The sequence below is a fragment of the Melozone crissalis genome, unplaced genomic scaffold (genome assembly GCF_028551555.1).
Source record: "Melozone crissalis strain CALT ecotype California unplaced genomic scaffold, PUWL_Pcris_2 ptg000027l_1, whole genome shotgun sequence".
NCBI lineage: Eukaryota > Metazoa > Chordata > Aves > Passeriformes > Passerellidae > Melozone > Melozone crissalis.
Genome location: NW_026535805.1, coordinates 19,621,517 through 19,639,487, shown reverse-complemented (window position 1 = coordinate 19,639,487; position 17,971 = coordinate 19,621,517). Strand labels below are relative to the sequence as shown.

General features: G+C 37.7%; 1 protein-coding gene across 1 annotated transcript in view; it reads left to right on the top strand.

The window, feature by feature from the left end:
• PRKN (parkin RBR E3 ubiquitin protein ligase) overlaps positions 1–17,971 on the top strand; it is a 675,053-nt gene that overhangs the window by 545,387 nt on the left and 111,695 nt on the right. The window contains 1 exon segment of the mRNA XM_054279727.1: positions 8,576–8,637. Coding sequence (XP_054135702.1) covers positions 8,576–8,637 — 62 coding nt within the window.

Below are 17,971 nucleotides of genomic sequence, written 5' to 3'. Positions count from 1 at the left end.
CAAACAGCATGGAATTTGTTGTGTTACATGAGTTTGGTATTCACTGACTTTACTGAGAAGTGTGTGGGTGAATTTACACCTATAATTTAAACTGGAATATTGAGCAAGCAGATGGTACAGACTATTCATCAAATATGTTTGCACTGTTGCATGGTTGCCCTGAAATCTCAGTCTCTTGGGCAATTCTGAATGTTATTTCTTAGAAAATTTCCCCCCTCTGAAAGACTCCACAGTTTGTCACATAGCAATGCAGAATATACCAAAAAACTCCCAAAAATAACAAGCAGTGGCTTGCTGGCATTGCAGAACTCAATGCAATTCAGGGTTTGAATGCTGATGCAACTAAACATTACTTGTTCAAGTGTGGTTTAAATGTTGTTTTAAATGTGCAAGAAGGAAGCAAGGAAGTAGATTCTAAACTGAAATGGCAGGTCAATATTCCTGCTGATATTTTTTTGTAGCAGAGATTAAAAGAAAAACCTTAGCAGAAAATGGCTAATATGGTTCATTACTTCTAGTAATTTGGCTTTAAAGCATCATTAAAATAGAGTGAGTAACAGCACAGTGAAAGCCAGAGTTGTGTGCAATGGGAGAAAGCCAGACCAGCAGAATTTGCTACAATCCCTTCATGTGATCCTTTCCCAACTCTGATGCAGTCCATTTGCACAATTCTTTCACAAGCACTTCATGAGAGTGAAAAATATGCTCTTTGTCTTTGGAGGGTTTTGAATTTAAGAGCATACAAAGATGTAACCTATTCAGCTGGGTAACTAGCATCTAACATCTCTGGTGACTGGTTAGAACAGGACAGGTGGTGTGTCCTGACAATTCAGCTTTCATGAAACTTTTTTGATGAATATCTTCAGCAGCTTTTATGACAGCAGAATAATGTATATGTCTTTTTACTGGCTTCAGCTGTGAGAAGTCAATCAAAAAAAAAAGGCAAATTAACATGATGCTGTTAGATGACGTTATTAATGAAGAGAAAATGACATTTCAATTCTGATTTTTCCTAGGAGAATTGGTTTCTTCTTGCATATTGACCTTAGCAAAAGTAGCAGTTAAATATGTCTTTTCCTGGCACATAGTCTTTTTAACAAAATATTACATTTTCTGTATGCAGTCAATTTGTTCGTTGGTACAGATACCTGTAAGCACCGTTCACTTAATTGCTGCTGTGATAGTTTGCTTGAGCTGAAGAGCTGCTCCACCATTTGTAGTTTTATAGAGATTTTTAAAGACTTAGAGGAAAGATCTTCGCCATGTGAAGATTTTCACCATGACCTTACCAGGGTCAGAAACCTCTGGGTACAGAAACCACACGCAAGCGTTGCTTGTCATCTTCTCAGGTTCAGCATTGCCCAAGTGCAGAGCTGAGCTTTTCTGCCGACTTTGAAAGGACAGAATTCAATATTTCTTGCCTTTGAAATAAGCTTTTTAATTTTTTTTCCCCAAACCAATCTATAATATTGAAACACTCTAATGTGTCTTGTTTTGGGCATATATTTGTGTATCTACTCATTCTAGATTATTATACAGCAAAATAACATCTGCACACTGATGATTATTAAAATGGCATGAGTATAAGTACAATCTCATGTAATTTTTTAGCTTACATTATTTGGTTTTTCTGGATAGGTAGTTTTTTTCACCAACTTTAAGGTGGCCAATACAAGAAATTTGGGTACTAAAGGTTTGTCCCCCAATTTTCAGACATACAGCTGACGGATTTCATGAGAGGGTTTTGAGTCTGACGTGATTTTATGATTAATGGTGGTTAGTAGTAATTGATGTTCCAGATGAAGTTGTGTGCCCCTGTGAATCCTCTGCATTTTCACACTTGCAGATGTAAGGCATGGGACTTGAGATGACAAGTTATTCACAGGACTGTTTTATGACCTTTCTTTTTTTAAAAATTAAATATTTTTATACAAAGGAAGGGATATGTAAATATAAGTGTACACGTACAAATGAATGAAGTTCTAAGTTTGTCTACATTAGGAAGTTGTGTGGGCAGCAAGGAAAAAATCTCAATAATTTACTATTTACCAAAGTATTGCTCGTGAGTGTTCTAAGAAAAATAGTGAAAATGGCTATAGTAAGTATATCATTTCTGTAGGATCTGTGAGGAAATAGATCAAGAAAAATAAAAAGTTCAACACCTTTTCACAATACAAAGCAGTATTCCAAATATAGCCTTATATGCTTATATTCTATAAATTACCTACTTGATATTCTTCATATCTTTTTCTCTTTTCAGTAAAATATTTATGCATTCCAGACACTCTGTTTTGTCTTTGTTCACATCCACATAACATCAAAAGGGAGGAAAGGTCACCTGTAACATCCAAACATTTAATTAACACAAGCACAGTGAGGTCACTCCATACTTTGAAATCACAGCCAGTTCCCATAGGAGGGCTGCACTGTCACCAGCACAGGGTTGCTTATCCCTGGAGGAGATGCAGGCAGCAGAAAGGTGTGGGGGTCACAGCAATATTCTGGTTAGTTGGACAATTTGGGGGAGACTGGGAAAGTGATACAATGAATTAATGGGCACCTTTTATGGGACTCCAAACCTGTTGAGTTCTGTGTGAAAGTCTAGTCTGAGCCCAGCTTTCCTACTGCCCTGTTTGCACTCCCATTGCTGTTATCCTCAGTGCAGGGCTGTGCTTTTCCTGCCCTTGCTGCTCACCCAGCAGTGATGCCTGTGCTGGGCTGGGTAACTTGTGCTCACACAGGAGCCCCAGTCACTGTCCCCCTGTACCTGGGGCTGGCTGTGCTCTGGAGGCACACTGCTGCAACAAGCACCTCTGAGCTGCAGGATTGCCCAGACACCTTTCCTTCCTGTGCATGCATGCGCCCCAGGGCAGCTTGCACTTCACTGGATTTACAGAACTCTTGCTGTATTGCAAGTCCTGCCATTACAGTGCTGCACTACCAGATTTTTATGATTGCTTTTGAATACAGAACATTTTTTATACCTGTACTAAAGTCAGGAAAAAAAAGAAGCCAACATTTCCATTGATTTTTTTAAGCATAAAGTGGTTATTCTCAAGTATCTAAAACGTTTTCCAGAGGCAAATTTGGTTTAGCAATTAGCACTGTGAAAACATATCCTTTGAAGGACACTGATAGATATTCGTGCATGGTTATGTTCAGAGCCCACCAAAGGGATGTACTTTTCAGAATTAACAAGTGTTGATGTAGTGAGAGAAATGGAAGTTGCACTGTGCTCACAATGTAAATGCTTAGCTTGCATGGAACTAAATGTGAGGGGGAAATTTACAATTTACATGTTCCAGTGTTAAGCATGTGTAGAAATTATTGGAATTGCAGCTGTTGAGTGAAATTCAAATATTCTAACTTAAAAAGTCTAAAAGTTACTTGTAAAGTCTTGCCAAGTTGTCTTAAACTCCTCACTTAATGGAAATAAGGGGATTTTTTTTTTTTTTTTGTGCCTTTCTTGGGTGGTGGGAATTACCCTGTGGAAGCATGTATTCCTTCTATCAACTATAAAGGAAGCATGCAAGGAATATATTAGACTCATATAGCCAACATTTTGATGCTTAAATGCATTGAAATGAATCTCACACAACTATACCATTTGGGGGAAGATGAAATTCAAAATGCAAAGCATGAAATAATGCTGCAAACCTATGGCAGAAGATGTAGCACACAACCCTGCAGTGGAGATACGTTTGCTTGTAACTGTGGTCAGTGAGGACATTTTGTGATTTTCTTTGATCCCCTGTGTGGTTCAGCCAGGGCACCTCCATCCAGGAGCTGGCAGAGAGGAGCGCTGGGACAGCCCCTGGGAGCACTGGGCACTTCCCTGGGGATAGAAGGGCCTGGGCACCCCTGAGCTGCAGGATTGCCCCTGGTGGGCAGGGCAGGGCTGTGGGGCTGGACAGCAGCCCAGCCACAGGTGGGAGAGGCAGGGCTGACATGGGGTCCTGGCTGGGACAGGCAGGGCATTGACACTCATGTCACTTCTCAGGTGGCTCTATTTGTAGCAGCAGCTGTCATATTTTGCTTCCATTTTGCTATTTTATGTAATGTTAAAGGCTTGGTTGGTTTAATTTTTTTCTTTGCCTTCTCTCTGAAGAACATGAATCATACAGAGGGATAATTTAAAGAAAAAAAAATAAAAAGCAGAAGCTAATTCTGTCTGAGAAAAAATATGTGAAGATTTGGGTAATTAAATTGGTAGTAGTTAGAATCATAGTTTAATTACAAGTGTAGTTGAAAGCGTGTGTTCAGACCAATTGAAATCAGGGCATTTATGATGTTAGGAGACATCAATCCATCCTTCCTAAACCTTGCTTCTTTATTCTTCTTCTGGAGATACATGTACTTATATGAACAGATTAAAAATATGTTTATGAAGAGAATACTACCATGTAAATTGCAAGTTTACAGTTACACATTTCTGTATCTTTAAATGCACCTTTCATTCCTAAGTACAGCATTTGGAGTTAATTTATAAAGCCATATGAGAATCAAGTAACAACAATATTATTCAAACAAGTAAACTGGTGTATGATGGAATGAGTTGAAGCAAATTAAATGCTTGAATTTAATTTAAGTAATAAAACTTTAAATAGCGACAAAGAAATTACTTGTGAGTTTATAAAGCTGCTGGTCCTTTGAATTGGGCATCATCCCTTCATTATTTTCCTGCTTGGACTTTGGCTCATTCCTAAAACGTCAAATTAGCTTTATGTATCTGATTGCTCTAAGGTCAGTGGAACTATGACAGTGTTAAAAGTGGTATAACAGTATTAAATATTAAATAAGTTTTGTATTTCTTATATCTTGCTCTACCTTCCTAGTTAGCAAAACCCTGTAACAGTCACTGCAGCTGAGAACATAAGAAGCACATAGGTTAGAATGTGAGCTAAAAGAGGCAACAGATAAGCCATTTAGGTGCCATTTTATCAGTCTGCAGGAATCCTCAATCCTGAGTTTTGGCTTCTGATTGAATCCAGTTGTCCATGCTTTTGCACTGTTTCCTTTCACCTCATAGGTGAAATTATTATTGGGGTTTTTTTAATATTCCAGTTGTTTCTTTATGTCTGTGGAAATTTCATGAAGGCTTGTACTTTTCAAGTAATAATTGGGAAGAGGGAAGGGAAAATTTTTGGTAATTGTTGAGACCATTAATGGCTTCTGTAGGACAGAGGGCATAAAAACTGTTCCTCAACGCATTCTATAGAAAATAGCAGAAATCTGTAAAGCACAGTTTATTTACACCATTTGACATGTGCTAGTTTCACATCAAAGACTTAGAAAATGCACTTTTCTGTAAATGTTTGGTGTGTACAGTTTGCCAGAGAACCCATCAGGTGCTGTGCTTAACTACTAATAATTATCAAGGTTCCATGTGTGTTTTCATGTACACTAATATGTTTGTGCATATATGGAGGAATTTGTGGGTGAGATAAAAAATAGTTCTTAATTGTTTTGAGTGGGGCGGGAGTTTTTTAAGTCTCTTTATTTATGGGATGGTTATTTGTCAACTTTGTCTTTAGCCACAGTGCAGGAATTTAACACAATCCAAGACTTTTTCAAAACTCACCAATATTTGGTAAAAATAGGTCACAGTGTTAGAACATGTTTTACAAAGTTCTACTTACAGAAAAGAAATTAAAAATAGAAATAAGAAACATCAGAAATATGCCCAGAAATACTTAAAAAGAAAAAAAGAAAAGGAAGATTTCTTCTTTTTTTCCTGAAATATTGCTTCTGAAATGTGACAATCTGAGATGACTTCTTAAAGACAGCAGACTGTTAGGATGTGTCAGTATAATTCAATATTGTATGCATTTGACATTTCTGAACTCATTGCTGGAAAGAATCATGCCAACAGTGACATAGGTTTTAAGCTCTCTCTCTTTGCTAGTAACGTCAGGATCTGTTGTATAATCAGCTAAGCAAGATCCAGTGAAAATCTGAACTATGAAAAGATTTAAAACTAGGTTGGGCAAGTCTGAAAAACAGACTATGCAAAATATTGCATTTGGAAGAGGATGCAGCAGTGGATGGCTAATAACATTTAAACATGCATGTTTTTCATAGAATCATAGAATAGTTTGAGTTGGAAGGGACATTTAAATGTTATCTAGTCCAGCCCCCTACAATAAGCAGCAACACCTTCAACTAAGGTTTCTCAGAGCCCTGACCAGCCTTACCTTGAATGGGGCAACCCATTCCAGAGTTTCACCACCCTCACCACAAAACCACTTATTTCTTATATCTTATCTAAATCAACCCTACTGCAGTTTAAAACCATTATCTCTTGTCCTTTCACCTTAGACCCCCTGCTAAATAGTTTGTCCCCATCTTTCTTTCAAGGAGAATGGAGAGAAAAAGTTCTTGCTAGGGAAGAAAAAGGAAACCTTCCAATTTTAAGGAGTTTAGTGAATAATAAATTGAAAAGGATAGGAGGGAAGAAAGAGAAATACTTGATTAAAGTAGAAGCTGTAAGGACTCCAAAAGGCAGAATGCAGTTCAGTTGGTATTGTAAAGCTAACATCTGTCAAAGATTAACAGGCAGCATTACATTAAATCATAATTATCCTCTATACTTAGAAATTCCTATGGCAGTATGCAATCAATGCAGATATTTTCAGGGAAAATCATGTGCACGAAAATATATTGCTAATTATGTAAGGACTTGAGGCTAAGAGAGAAGAGCCATATACAATAAGTTTTGATTTGAAGCACAGAGAAGACAACAGTTCTGGACTACAACTCAGGGCTCAGGTCAAGAGTTATTGAGACAGAGTTGGATGGAGATGTAAATCCCAGTGAGAATACAAGAAAGTGCTGCATAGCAGTGATTCTGTGGAAGGAGTAGCAAGAACAATTAAGTGCATTGAGAAAGAGAAAGAATAAACAGCATGGAGAAAATGAGAAAAGTAATTTAAAAGTGCTACACGGGTTGTGGTTCTAGAAGTTGAGAATAAAATCTGATTAAGAAATAATCACTTAGAGCAAAAACACATGTTGAAATATGTGAATACCCTTGTGCATAAGGAAGAGGTGGGTGTAAAGAAGCTTGTAAGAATATCATAGGTTTCATTAAATGGGAATAAATGCTAATATTTAGTAAGAGACAATTCATTAATAGGCAATTCTTACTATATGCCTAAACCTGGGCCAACTTCAAACCTTGTCTTACTTTTGTAAGGGCTTGCTGATGAAGTTGTGTAGATGGTGCATTTTTCACCTATCCCTCCTTGGAATGAAGATAAAACATTTACCAGTAAAAGGTTGACTTGAGTAACATTTAAATCAGTTCCCTAAGTGGAAAAATTATGTGAATACAAGACTTTTACGTGTATAATTGCTCATTTTTTGAACATGACAATGTCTATTGTTCTTGTTATTGTTAGAACATGTCTATTGTTCATTTTTTGTCTTTTTAGTTATGTTGCTTTCAAATGTAGTCTTTTCCTTCTGCATTCCTAAGACAGCTATGCCACCAGAAAGTGTGAGTGTAGGCCATGTCTCATTGGCCTTGAGTAAAACCATGGTGCTGGTGGAGACTTCCTGATAGTTATGTCCAAATTCATTTGTATTCTTTTAATGGCAGTCATTAAGACTGAAAGATAACTATTTGTAGTAGCTTCAGCAGAAAACCAGGTTGATAAAGACCATGGTTCCTCCCATTTTCTGAGAGGAGCTACGTTCTTAATTCCTTTTAAGGAATTTTTTCTGTTCAAAAAGAGATGCTCCAATTTATGGTAAAAAGAGTAAAGCTCAGATAGCTCTCATAGTCTGCTCTTTCATCCCTTGTCAGGAATTATTCTGGTAGTGTACAAAAGTCATTTACAAAAGTGATATGCAGAAGCCTTGGACTTTATTGCCAGGAGGGGAAACACAGTCTGAGCAGGTGACTCAAGTGCATGGCAGCTAGCAAGGCATATTCTTTCTTACTGGCTGGTACAGGTGTGAAAGTTTGTAGTGATTGAGAATTAGCCTCATTGCAAAATTTTTGTAATCACTCCTCTGCCTGTGTTCTGGGTTTGTGTGTTAACACCAGGGGGTAACAGCAATATTTATGTGAAATGGGTTATACTTGTGACAGCCTAAATTAAGTGATCTGTGAGGCCTATTAAATCTTTCAGGGAATCAGGGAAAGCATGTTTTATTCTTAGAGATAAGTCCAAACCTGTTGTGTGAATCAGAATTCAGCTTTGGGCAGCTCCAATGTTTTGATATGAGATCCTCTTTTAACAGGCTTTTTGGCTTATACAAAGGGTTGGCGGAATCTGGCAGACAGTGCTGCCCTTTTCATCTTGCTTTTGTTTGTAGTCCTTTGGGGAAAGGGCTAAAATATTTGGAATATAACCTTTCTAAGTGTTCTTGGTAGCATGCTCAGAAATGTGGAAGGATTATTTGATAGATGGTTTTCGGTATTCTGGTGTCTGCAGAGCCATGGCTAATCTTTCTAATCTTCTTTATCTAAGGTAATCTGTATATTCTATATCTCTGCCTCTATGTGTCTTATGCTGAAACTGCACTGACAGGAAGCTCTAAAATGCCTATTTTTGTTTCTTTCCAACAGCTGGCTGCCCAGATTCCTTGATTAAAGAACTTCATCACTTCAGGATTCTGGGAGAAGAACAGGTGAGTTAGCATCTCAAAGGCAGCATCTTAATGTCATGAAAGATAGACGCTAATGAGACAGTTTCATCTCTCTCTGGGGAGACAGAGTGTATCTCATGACCCCCAAAGACCTGAAATGTAGGGGAAAACCACACAGGAGTTATATGTGAGAGTTGGATTTTTTTCATTCTATCCATCAGCCTTGACAGGTTATTAATTGGTACATCTGCTACCTGCCACAGTTTTTCAGCTTTTGACTACAGCAGTAAACAGACTCTCTAAAGCAGCAGACAGACAATCTGACTACAGGACTGGTACTTACAGCTACTCGTGATATTATCCATCCCTTTGTGTGTCATGTTTTCTCTTTTAAAAGAGTGTTTCCAAAATTACAGCTGTGCTTTGCACTCAGAAAACTATTTCTGTAGAGGGAGCTTAGGAAAGCATAAATGAAGTATTCTTTGCAACACTCACAAGAAGGTCAGATATTATTTTGTCAACAATGAAATTAACATACAGAGGTATTGAGAAATGGCCTTAAATTTTGAGAGACAAGTTGAATTTTCATTCGCTGAATTCTTCTGAAATTCAAGTTGTCTTTTCCTCTGAAGAATCCCTCCTAAGGTAGTGGTTACAAAGCCTGAGTGCATGACACAGAGCTGCAGGTGCTAGGGACCCAGGGGCTGAAAGCCCAGCATAAGTGTGTTGTACATGACACTATCCACATCTCTTAATGAACCTGGCACCAAGGGACTTGCACAGGGTGTATGAGCGCTGTGACAAAGGTAGGAGCAACTCCTGAGGTGTTAATTCAAAGTCTTGTTTCATCATTTTTAAATTAGATTATATTGACAAGAACACGCTGTTGCTTCTCCTTTCCCTGTCACTCTCCCTTTTTTTTATTACAATTGTGGCTGCTGTTACAATTTCTGGACTTCCAATTTTCCTCCACCAGCCCCTCACTTCAGCTGTTATAGAAAGTCACAAGTCATGTTTCTCAGGAGCTCAGCTTTTCCTTAGCAAGAGATACTGGAAGCAGGAATCTGGTGAGATTGAGGACTTAGGAAGAGGAAATAAAAGAACTTACAACCAGGATTGATGGGCTCAAGAGACTGATTAGAGCTACCTGACAAAAGGAGGGCAGAGTGAGATGAAGCTTGGGTAGAATGAAGAGATGGGGTTGTTTCATTGAAGGGGTTGGGAGTAGAAACCAGAATGATAAGGGTCTGACAAGGGACCTGAAAAAGGCTTCAGAATGATAAGGGTCTGACAAAGACCAAGGGCTGGAAGGGAATGACCAAATACAGAAGCTTGCTGAGGAGACTGGCAAATAAAGGAAGATCTGCACTTAAGCTGTGTGAAGAGGTGAAGCTAAGCAGTCTAGGAAGAGTTGGACAAAGGGAGAAATTTGAAGGAAAAGTAAGGAACAGCTAAACCAAAAGGCTGCAAGTGTGAGAGAGAGGACTGAATGAGACAGATCTGACAGCTCCCCTGGACTGGAAAAGCCCTAGAATGGAGCTGTGGACCTTAGCCTTACTAATGATCACTGACAGAGCAATATTTAACTGATGGACTTTCTTTGCAAATAGTGATCATTGTCATGAGGCTTGAAATATTCCATTAGCCCATACATTTGTAAGGATTGTTGCAAATATATTGTCATACAAAAGCATTGTTATCATGAGTCTACTGAAGACCACAGAAGCTTTTGTTTGAAGTTAGCACACACTTCGATAGTCAGGAAATAAATTGGTGCAAAACCAAGAGAAAAGAAATTTAAATATATCTAAGTGAAGACGGGAAGAAATTACAGGCAAGTTCTTATTCATGTGACTATCTATTTATTTCTTGTATTTATTTAGTTAGATATTTGCTTTTTAAAATTATCTAAGATGTTTATTTTTCTGTTATGCCTACTAGATAGAAAAAATTAATAATAAGTTATAAGACTGTTTTATTCACACTCTTTGCAATTTTAGTACTATAAACAGTTATATATTTTCTTCCATTCCAATCAATAGCCAAAGAAAAATAGGGACATGTTCCTGCTTCATATCCAGTCTTGATTTATTTTTAAAGTGCTTATGTATTTAAGGCCAGATTATAAAAGCAGAATGGACTATTGTGATAATCTGTTCTGATCTACTTTAGAATACACATTACATGACTTTTTTGGATTAATTCTTGTTTAAACTGCAGTATATTGCCTAGAAAAGCATCTATTCTTTGTTTACAAATCGCTTGCAGACTTTAGATCCTATTATACTTCTCAGTAGTGGAATACAAAATATTCCCAGCCTCTTTCCATTCCACCACTCCACCAGCACCAACATGTTTCCTATGTTGCATATCTCCAATTCCTCAGAGTTTAAGCAAAAAAAAACCCTGGTGTCCCTCTTTTTTTCACTGAGCATTTGCTTCCTATAAATAAAAATATAAATAAACTGACCATATAAATGCTCCGATAAATGTAAATACCAATTTAACATTTGTTGATGTCATTAGGAAAGAAAGGTTTTGAGTGGCTTTCAGGATCAAACCTCTTGAAAACATGTGTCTGCCTGACTATCTGAAATATCTTTATATAAACGTAAGCATTAATGAAAAACTAATGCTGAGAAATAGAAGTGTGAAGAGTTGATGATTAATATTTTCTTAAAGGAATTGTATAATAATAAGGCTCTTGTTCAAATAATCAAACTTAGTAGTCTGCTGGACATGTAAAATTTCCATGTCTTCTATTAGGAACATACATTATGGGAAGTTTATTCTAGGTGGAAAGTCTATCTTTTAAGGTTTAGCCACTGGCAATCAGATAGTTTTTAAAGAGGGAATCAGCTTTGGACTTTATGGAAAGATGCAGTCGTAGTCTGCATGCTGAAATAGAAGAGTACAAGCTTCCCTGGTACATGATATGCATTGTGGATACCTAACCTACCACATAAAACCAGCTTCCAGAGTAATTTGCTGAAAATACAACACAAATGTAGCTACAGAGTGCTGTCCCACTTGATACTTGACTCTTTGAGATGGTGCCAGAGAGTCTGATCCAGGAAGAGTCTCCAGAATCAGCTTTGTCTGGTTTCTTTTGAACCCCCTTGTCCCAGACTCTCCCAGTCCACGAAGGTCTGTACAAGACTAAAAAAGTCTCCTGCACACGAGTCCCAGGTGAAGCCTGAAGCTTCTAATTGCCCAAAGCTCTGCTGAGCTTTCTCTTGCAATTTGCTCTCACTTTTCATAGTCCATCAATTTCCCCTAGCTTAAGGGGTGCAGCCCAATCTCCTGACTAACTCCTCCCTTTCTTAAGTATTTGAGATATAGCCACCATCAGATTGAAAGATTTTGTAAGTGGGGAGCTGTTGAAAAATAGCACAATGTAAGAAAGTCTCCTGCAGTAGCCATTTGCCCTGTCAGGCTGGCTGTCTCTGCAAGTAAATATTTCTACAAGTGGTGATAGTACAAGCTGCTTACAAATATATGCTAAAAATGCACCAAATATGGGCTCTCTTCAAATACAGTGGAAGGCAGGTAATTCTACAAGCCAATGCCAGAAACAGCAGAGAAAACACTCCAAGCATAAACACCACAATATCCCAGCATAGCAAGATGACTTGCAGTGAACTGTTATGGAGTCTCCCTAATGACTCTATGAGAAACTTCCCTCTTGTCCCCAAAGTGATAAAAAAAACCTTGTTTAATTGTTTAAATGGAATATTGTGATTCATGAATAAAATAGCAGCTACATCTGAATGCTGGAAGGGAAAACAAATAACAGGCAAGCAAGCAATCTGCTGCTATACCTGAGTGCCCCCAACAGGTCACAGCACAGACGAAGCAGATGACTTCTAGTGGCAGGAAGGGAAGCTGCTCAGTAATGTATAGCTGTGCTTCTCTGTTACATCATCTGCTCTGACAACTTTGCAGGATGTATTGGCCAGTTCCTTGATATTTTGACAGGGGAACGATCAATTTTAACAGATCTCTCCTATCAGCTGCTACTGAAACTCATATCACTGCTCACTTTTTTTTTAGAACTGTTGTGAGTGTTTATATCCCTGGAATCTGAGCAAGCCTGAATGGGGGCCATTTTGGGGGGAAGGGCTTGTTTGTTTGGTTGGGGTTTTTTGTAGGATTTTGGTTTGGTTTTTGGGGGGGCTGGGGTTTTTTTTCCCCACATTTCCTTGTCAATTAGGGAAAACTTATGCAAAGGAATACCCTAGAATACCCTCTTTTGAAAATCTGCAGATGCATGTCCCCGTGCTCCTCAAAGATGATGTGGGCTTGTGCTAGTTTTCACAGTGAGCTGTAACTTTAGGAGATACAGAAATCAAGTTTGAAATGAACACAGCATGGTTAGAGATCATTTAACATTAGTTGAGGTCTGGAAGGATTTTATGTACAATGTGTGGGTGTGACAAGGTTGATTTTTTTTTAATTGCAATACTTGCCAGAGGAATTTTTTTTTTTCAAATGCATGCTACTGAATATTCATGTAAAGTCAGTCTTAAAGTAATTGATATATATTTACCCATGCAGGCAAAAGTAATGCCATATGACAATTCTGATTAATCAGCTGAGTTTAGTACAGGAAAGTGTCAAATATGATCAACAAAGTGCTTCTGAAGTATTTCTGGGTTAAGACTTTTTGATAACTACACTTGCAAGTAATATAAGCTACATCTCAGTAATTCTAATTAGTTAAAGAACAAAATAAATTTTTACTGGATGATTTCTCCCATTCATAATTACTAAGCCAAAGATGGTTTGTTAGCATTCCAAAACTTTTATCTTTACAAGTGTAGTTCTTACACCTCTGCTGCTTCCCACCCAGTGCCATGGCTTCAGCTGCTATTCCAAGTAGGTGATACCTACACACATCTCTCAGTTTCTGCCATTTTTCCATCTAATATCTCTTTTCTCTCCATCTCATTTGGCTCATCTTTTGGATTTGTCACTACCACGGTCTCATCACTTGCTCTCTAAGACTGAGCTACTGCATTTAACTCTTGATCCTCTTTACACCACCTTTTTTTTAATAACTGGAACTTCACAGCAAACTTTATAATCTTGTAACTTCATATGTCTAGTGATATGCCTCTCTTTTCTTCCTATGTTATACTTGCCTGGAATGTCTCCTAACCAACTTCTTCCCTAACTCAGAGGTAATTGGGATTCATGAAAATTCCTCAGTTTTTTCTCTTCTGGATCATAATAACTTTAGCCTTTAAGTTCTTGTCATAAGGTGAATATCTCTACATTCTTACACTTTTTGAACTTACTGTACAGTAGGCAAGTGAAAGTCATTTATTTTTGGTTCAACAGCTGACATAAAGAATGAAGAGGAGGAAAATAGAAGGTACTTAGTCAAAACAAATTTAAAGGATTCTTTTCTGTCAAAAAAAAAAAAAAAGGTGTCATTTCATACAGAATTCAAATTTCTCTTCCAGACAGCTTTTATTTAATTCAGAAAGAAGATTTGAACCCCAGTGTTCACGATCTCAGGTACATGTGGAAGTTAGGACTTCTTCCATCCCTTGGATAGATTTGATCTGCTTTCAGGGAATATGCCTGTGCTCACTCTTGTGACCTGAGAATTGGGAGTAAGTATCTCCTGTACTGAAATGCAGTTCCACAGTTTGCAACAGCATCAGCTGAACAGATTTCCTTGCATCAGTTACAGCCTTGATGGCTGTTCCTTTAGCAGGAAGAGTTTGCATTTGAGCTCCACAAGGGTCAGAAGAAACTGAATGTTTATCTCTGGCATCCAGTCTATTCACACTGATCCCCCAAATACCTGCTGGAAGATCACAAACTTCCAGCAGTTTGTAAATACAGTGCTAACCCCTGCACTGTGCTCATTCCCCCTTCTTCATTGAATCATAGTGTGCTTGCTTTCATATCATTCCACTAACTGCAGTCTTTCTTTTTTTCTCCCCATCTCTACTCCAGTTTAATTTTGTATGTAAATTGTGGTGCACTGATCCAGTTAGAGGTTTCTTACCTAAATATTTTCTTCAAACAACTGTTTGTATCCAGTTTTCCACTACTCTAGAGGTGTTTGTATTTCTTGTCTCCTTGGGTGCTCCTGTGGTAACAAGGAGCTGATCCTCTGAACTTGCTCTTTCAATTTGATCAGGGGCCAGCAGAGAGGCCCAAAAACTCAGGAAAAATAAATTAGGGGTGCTCCATGGAGAGCCATGTCAGTTCATCACTTTTTAATCTGTATTTTAGGTGACACATTTGTAAGTATTTTTACTAGTCCAATGAGTACTACTGGTTTCATACTGTAAGTTGCCTAATTACATTATGGGACTAATTCTTGGAGTTTTTGTACATGCATAATATATATAAATAAAGTGCTTAGTCTACACTATGGACTAATAGCCTCCACAATCTAATTTTGAAACACACAGATGGTTATTTGATTTATAGGAGCAGTAAAAACAATCTGACTCCAGAAAGTAGATTTGCTTTCCTCTGAGACTCTTACATGCAGTTAAAGAAACAAGTAATTGAATTACATTTCAGAGATTTGGGCTTTACATCTACTGTTATACTTTTGTCCAAAGTTGTCCGCAAAGCTGCTACTGAGGAGATGCTTTTAGATGAGGGGGGGAGAAGGAAAATAAAGAAAACAATATCCAAAGTGTAAAAGCAACATTAAAACAGCTCAGGGCATTCATGGTGTAACAGGGGGATTGGAATAAATGACCCTTGAGATTCCTTCCAACCCAACCATTCTATGATTCTATGATATTAAATCATAATTTGTAAATTAATTGACACAGCCAGGAATCACTGTGTTCATGAGGTGTGTTTTGCAGGAGTTTTGTGCATTCAGGTGCATTTCTGTTTTGTTTTGGTATCTGAATCTCAATGTAGCTGAAAAGACTGCAATCTATAATTAACCTGTTATTGCTGTGTCAACCCAAAGATTTCATTTATATTACCCTTGATTTTCAACATCAAATGATTGAATTTCCACTGCTTGAAAACCCAGTATCATTCTAAGACTCAAGGGAAACCATCCCAACCTGGAAAGCAGAGAGCAAGGAATAAATGGTTACAGTTATCCAGCCTCCGTGTCTCTGTCATACTGTGATTTATAATCTAAAGGCCCTGACAAGTCCTTACTAACAAAGGTTACACAAAAGAACTTCATTCTATGGTCAAAACACCATAAGCAGAGCTTATAAGTAGAGCTTTTTCTGCTCCAAATTTTTTTCCTTGAAAAGCTGACTGGGACAATTCACAATTTGAGGGGAAGGTTCACAAATGGATGTCGTCTTCAGAGGACTAACAGAATGCTTTCCAACTACATTATTCATATACCTTTAGCTGTCTTAGCCCCAATTTTCTAGAGTAAATTCTATTTATGAAGCTTTGGGGTTTTTTCCAAATAGGCATTGAAATATACAGTTCTGGAGGAATCCAGCAACTATTTACCAACCTGTATTTCTGAGGACCGTATTGCAGTAGCACATAAATGCCTGACATGCTTTGTCTGGAAGCTGCTTTCTAGCAGCCGTAGATGGCTGGTGATTTCTGTGTAATTTTATGCCACTCATTACCATAGCATTTGACTTCCTCATGACTATTAATGGATTTTGCCTCTTAACAGTACATTGAAATCAGCAAGTATCATTCTTCCTCTTTACAAACGGGCAACTGATGAGAAGCTTAGATTAAATGACTTACATGAAAGCCACAGGATGGCTGTGCTGCTGCCAGGAATGAAATCAGGTGCCACGAATGCCAGTTCCATCAAATTTCCCATATATTATACTTTGTGAGAGGTTTTTCCTAAAAATAATTGGAGATACTTTCTTCCTTGTAGCATGCAGATCAACTTTACACATGATGAGTGCATCTCTAAATAGGAGGTACACTGATAAAAATTGAGTAATAGATTCTGTGAAATACTTTGAATGGACAGGAAAGCTAGATTAATCTTTCAATGACAGCTCTTTACATGTGAGATATCTAGCCTGAGTTAGTTTTCTCAGCTTCAGCCATAGCACTTCCATAGGGGGATTGATCTTACCTATCTTAGACATCATATCTAAGTCAGGATAAATGCCCTCCTTGAGATCTTATTTCTCAAGAAGGTTCTCATTCACTTGTTTAGACTAGATGTTTAATTTTAGGTGAGATGCTCATTCACTTGGAGCCTTATTTAGGCTAGACGTTTAATTTTAGATGAGCTAAAATTCTGCGAGGTGGTTCACAGTCTAAGCTATTTAGATACCTAATCCTTGGTTTTAAAAATAGCTTTGGGCAGGTGAGTTAGGATCAGAATTATTGGAACTAAATCAGCTATTGTAAGAGTCACCTAATTTCAGGTGCCATTATCTAGGGAGTTGTCTGATCTCTCATTATTTTTAAAAAAACAAGGCACTTGAGGTCTCAGTTCTTATGCAGATGTACAAATCTAAGGAGTAAAGATGAATTTCATCCCATCTCTCCTGTTAATTATAAAAGAAGTCTTCACAACCCGTGCAACTATAGGCATCATCACTATGGAAATTCAAACTAAATAAATTCTGCATTAGGTCTCCAGTTAAGAGGTGAAATAAACCAGTGGATGTTGTGTGCTGTAATATCCTTAAGTATCTCATCCAGATATATAATTAAAACACATCATGGGCTCCAAAGACATTTAAGGGCTCCGGAAAACTGACTTGATTAATGAATTGCATTGGTAGGTTACATGAGTCCAGTATGATACGTATGGCTGTGGTGTATAGGAAAAAATGTCTTTAATAGGTATGGTCTGTCACTATATGCAAATAGTTAATTAATAATTCATTATAATAGTTCTGGTCCTGTACAAGTTTTTTATAAACACACCCTTTATGTAAAGTGAATAATTTTGTTTCACATCACTGAATAAAGAATATAAATCCACGTATGTTGTGTAGATTTTGCTATGGCAACAAGCATGTATATGTTTTGCTACTTTGTGTTTCAGTTGGCTGCTGGGCTTTAATTGAGCAGGACACAAGGAAAAAGAAATTGGAAAATGACATTAATGTATCTGGACTTCGAAGGTAGAAAACAGGCTGGATATCAAGATATGCAAATGAATTTAGCAGGATCTTTTCTGGATCATTTTTTTGGCTGTTATAGTATGAAAATCACTGGGGAGGGTGCCATACTGATTTGGAATGAGTCCTGTGCTGAACCAGTATAAAATGTTACATTTGTTGGACAGAAAACGATGTTGCTGTCCACCTTGCCAGTAGGTAAGCTGGACATTTACATTCTGTATCTGTATCTTTTTAAAAGAAAAAAAAAAAAAAAGGAAAATGAGAGGAATCTCTTCATGCCCTTTTAGGCTAAGTTAATGGCTGGA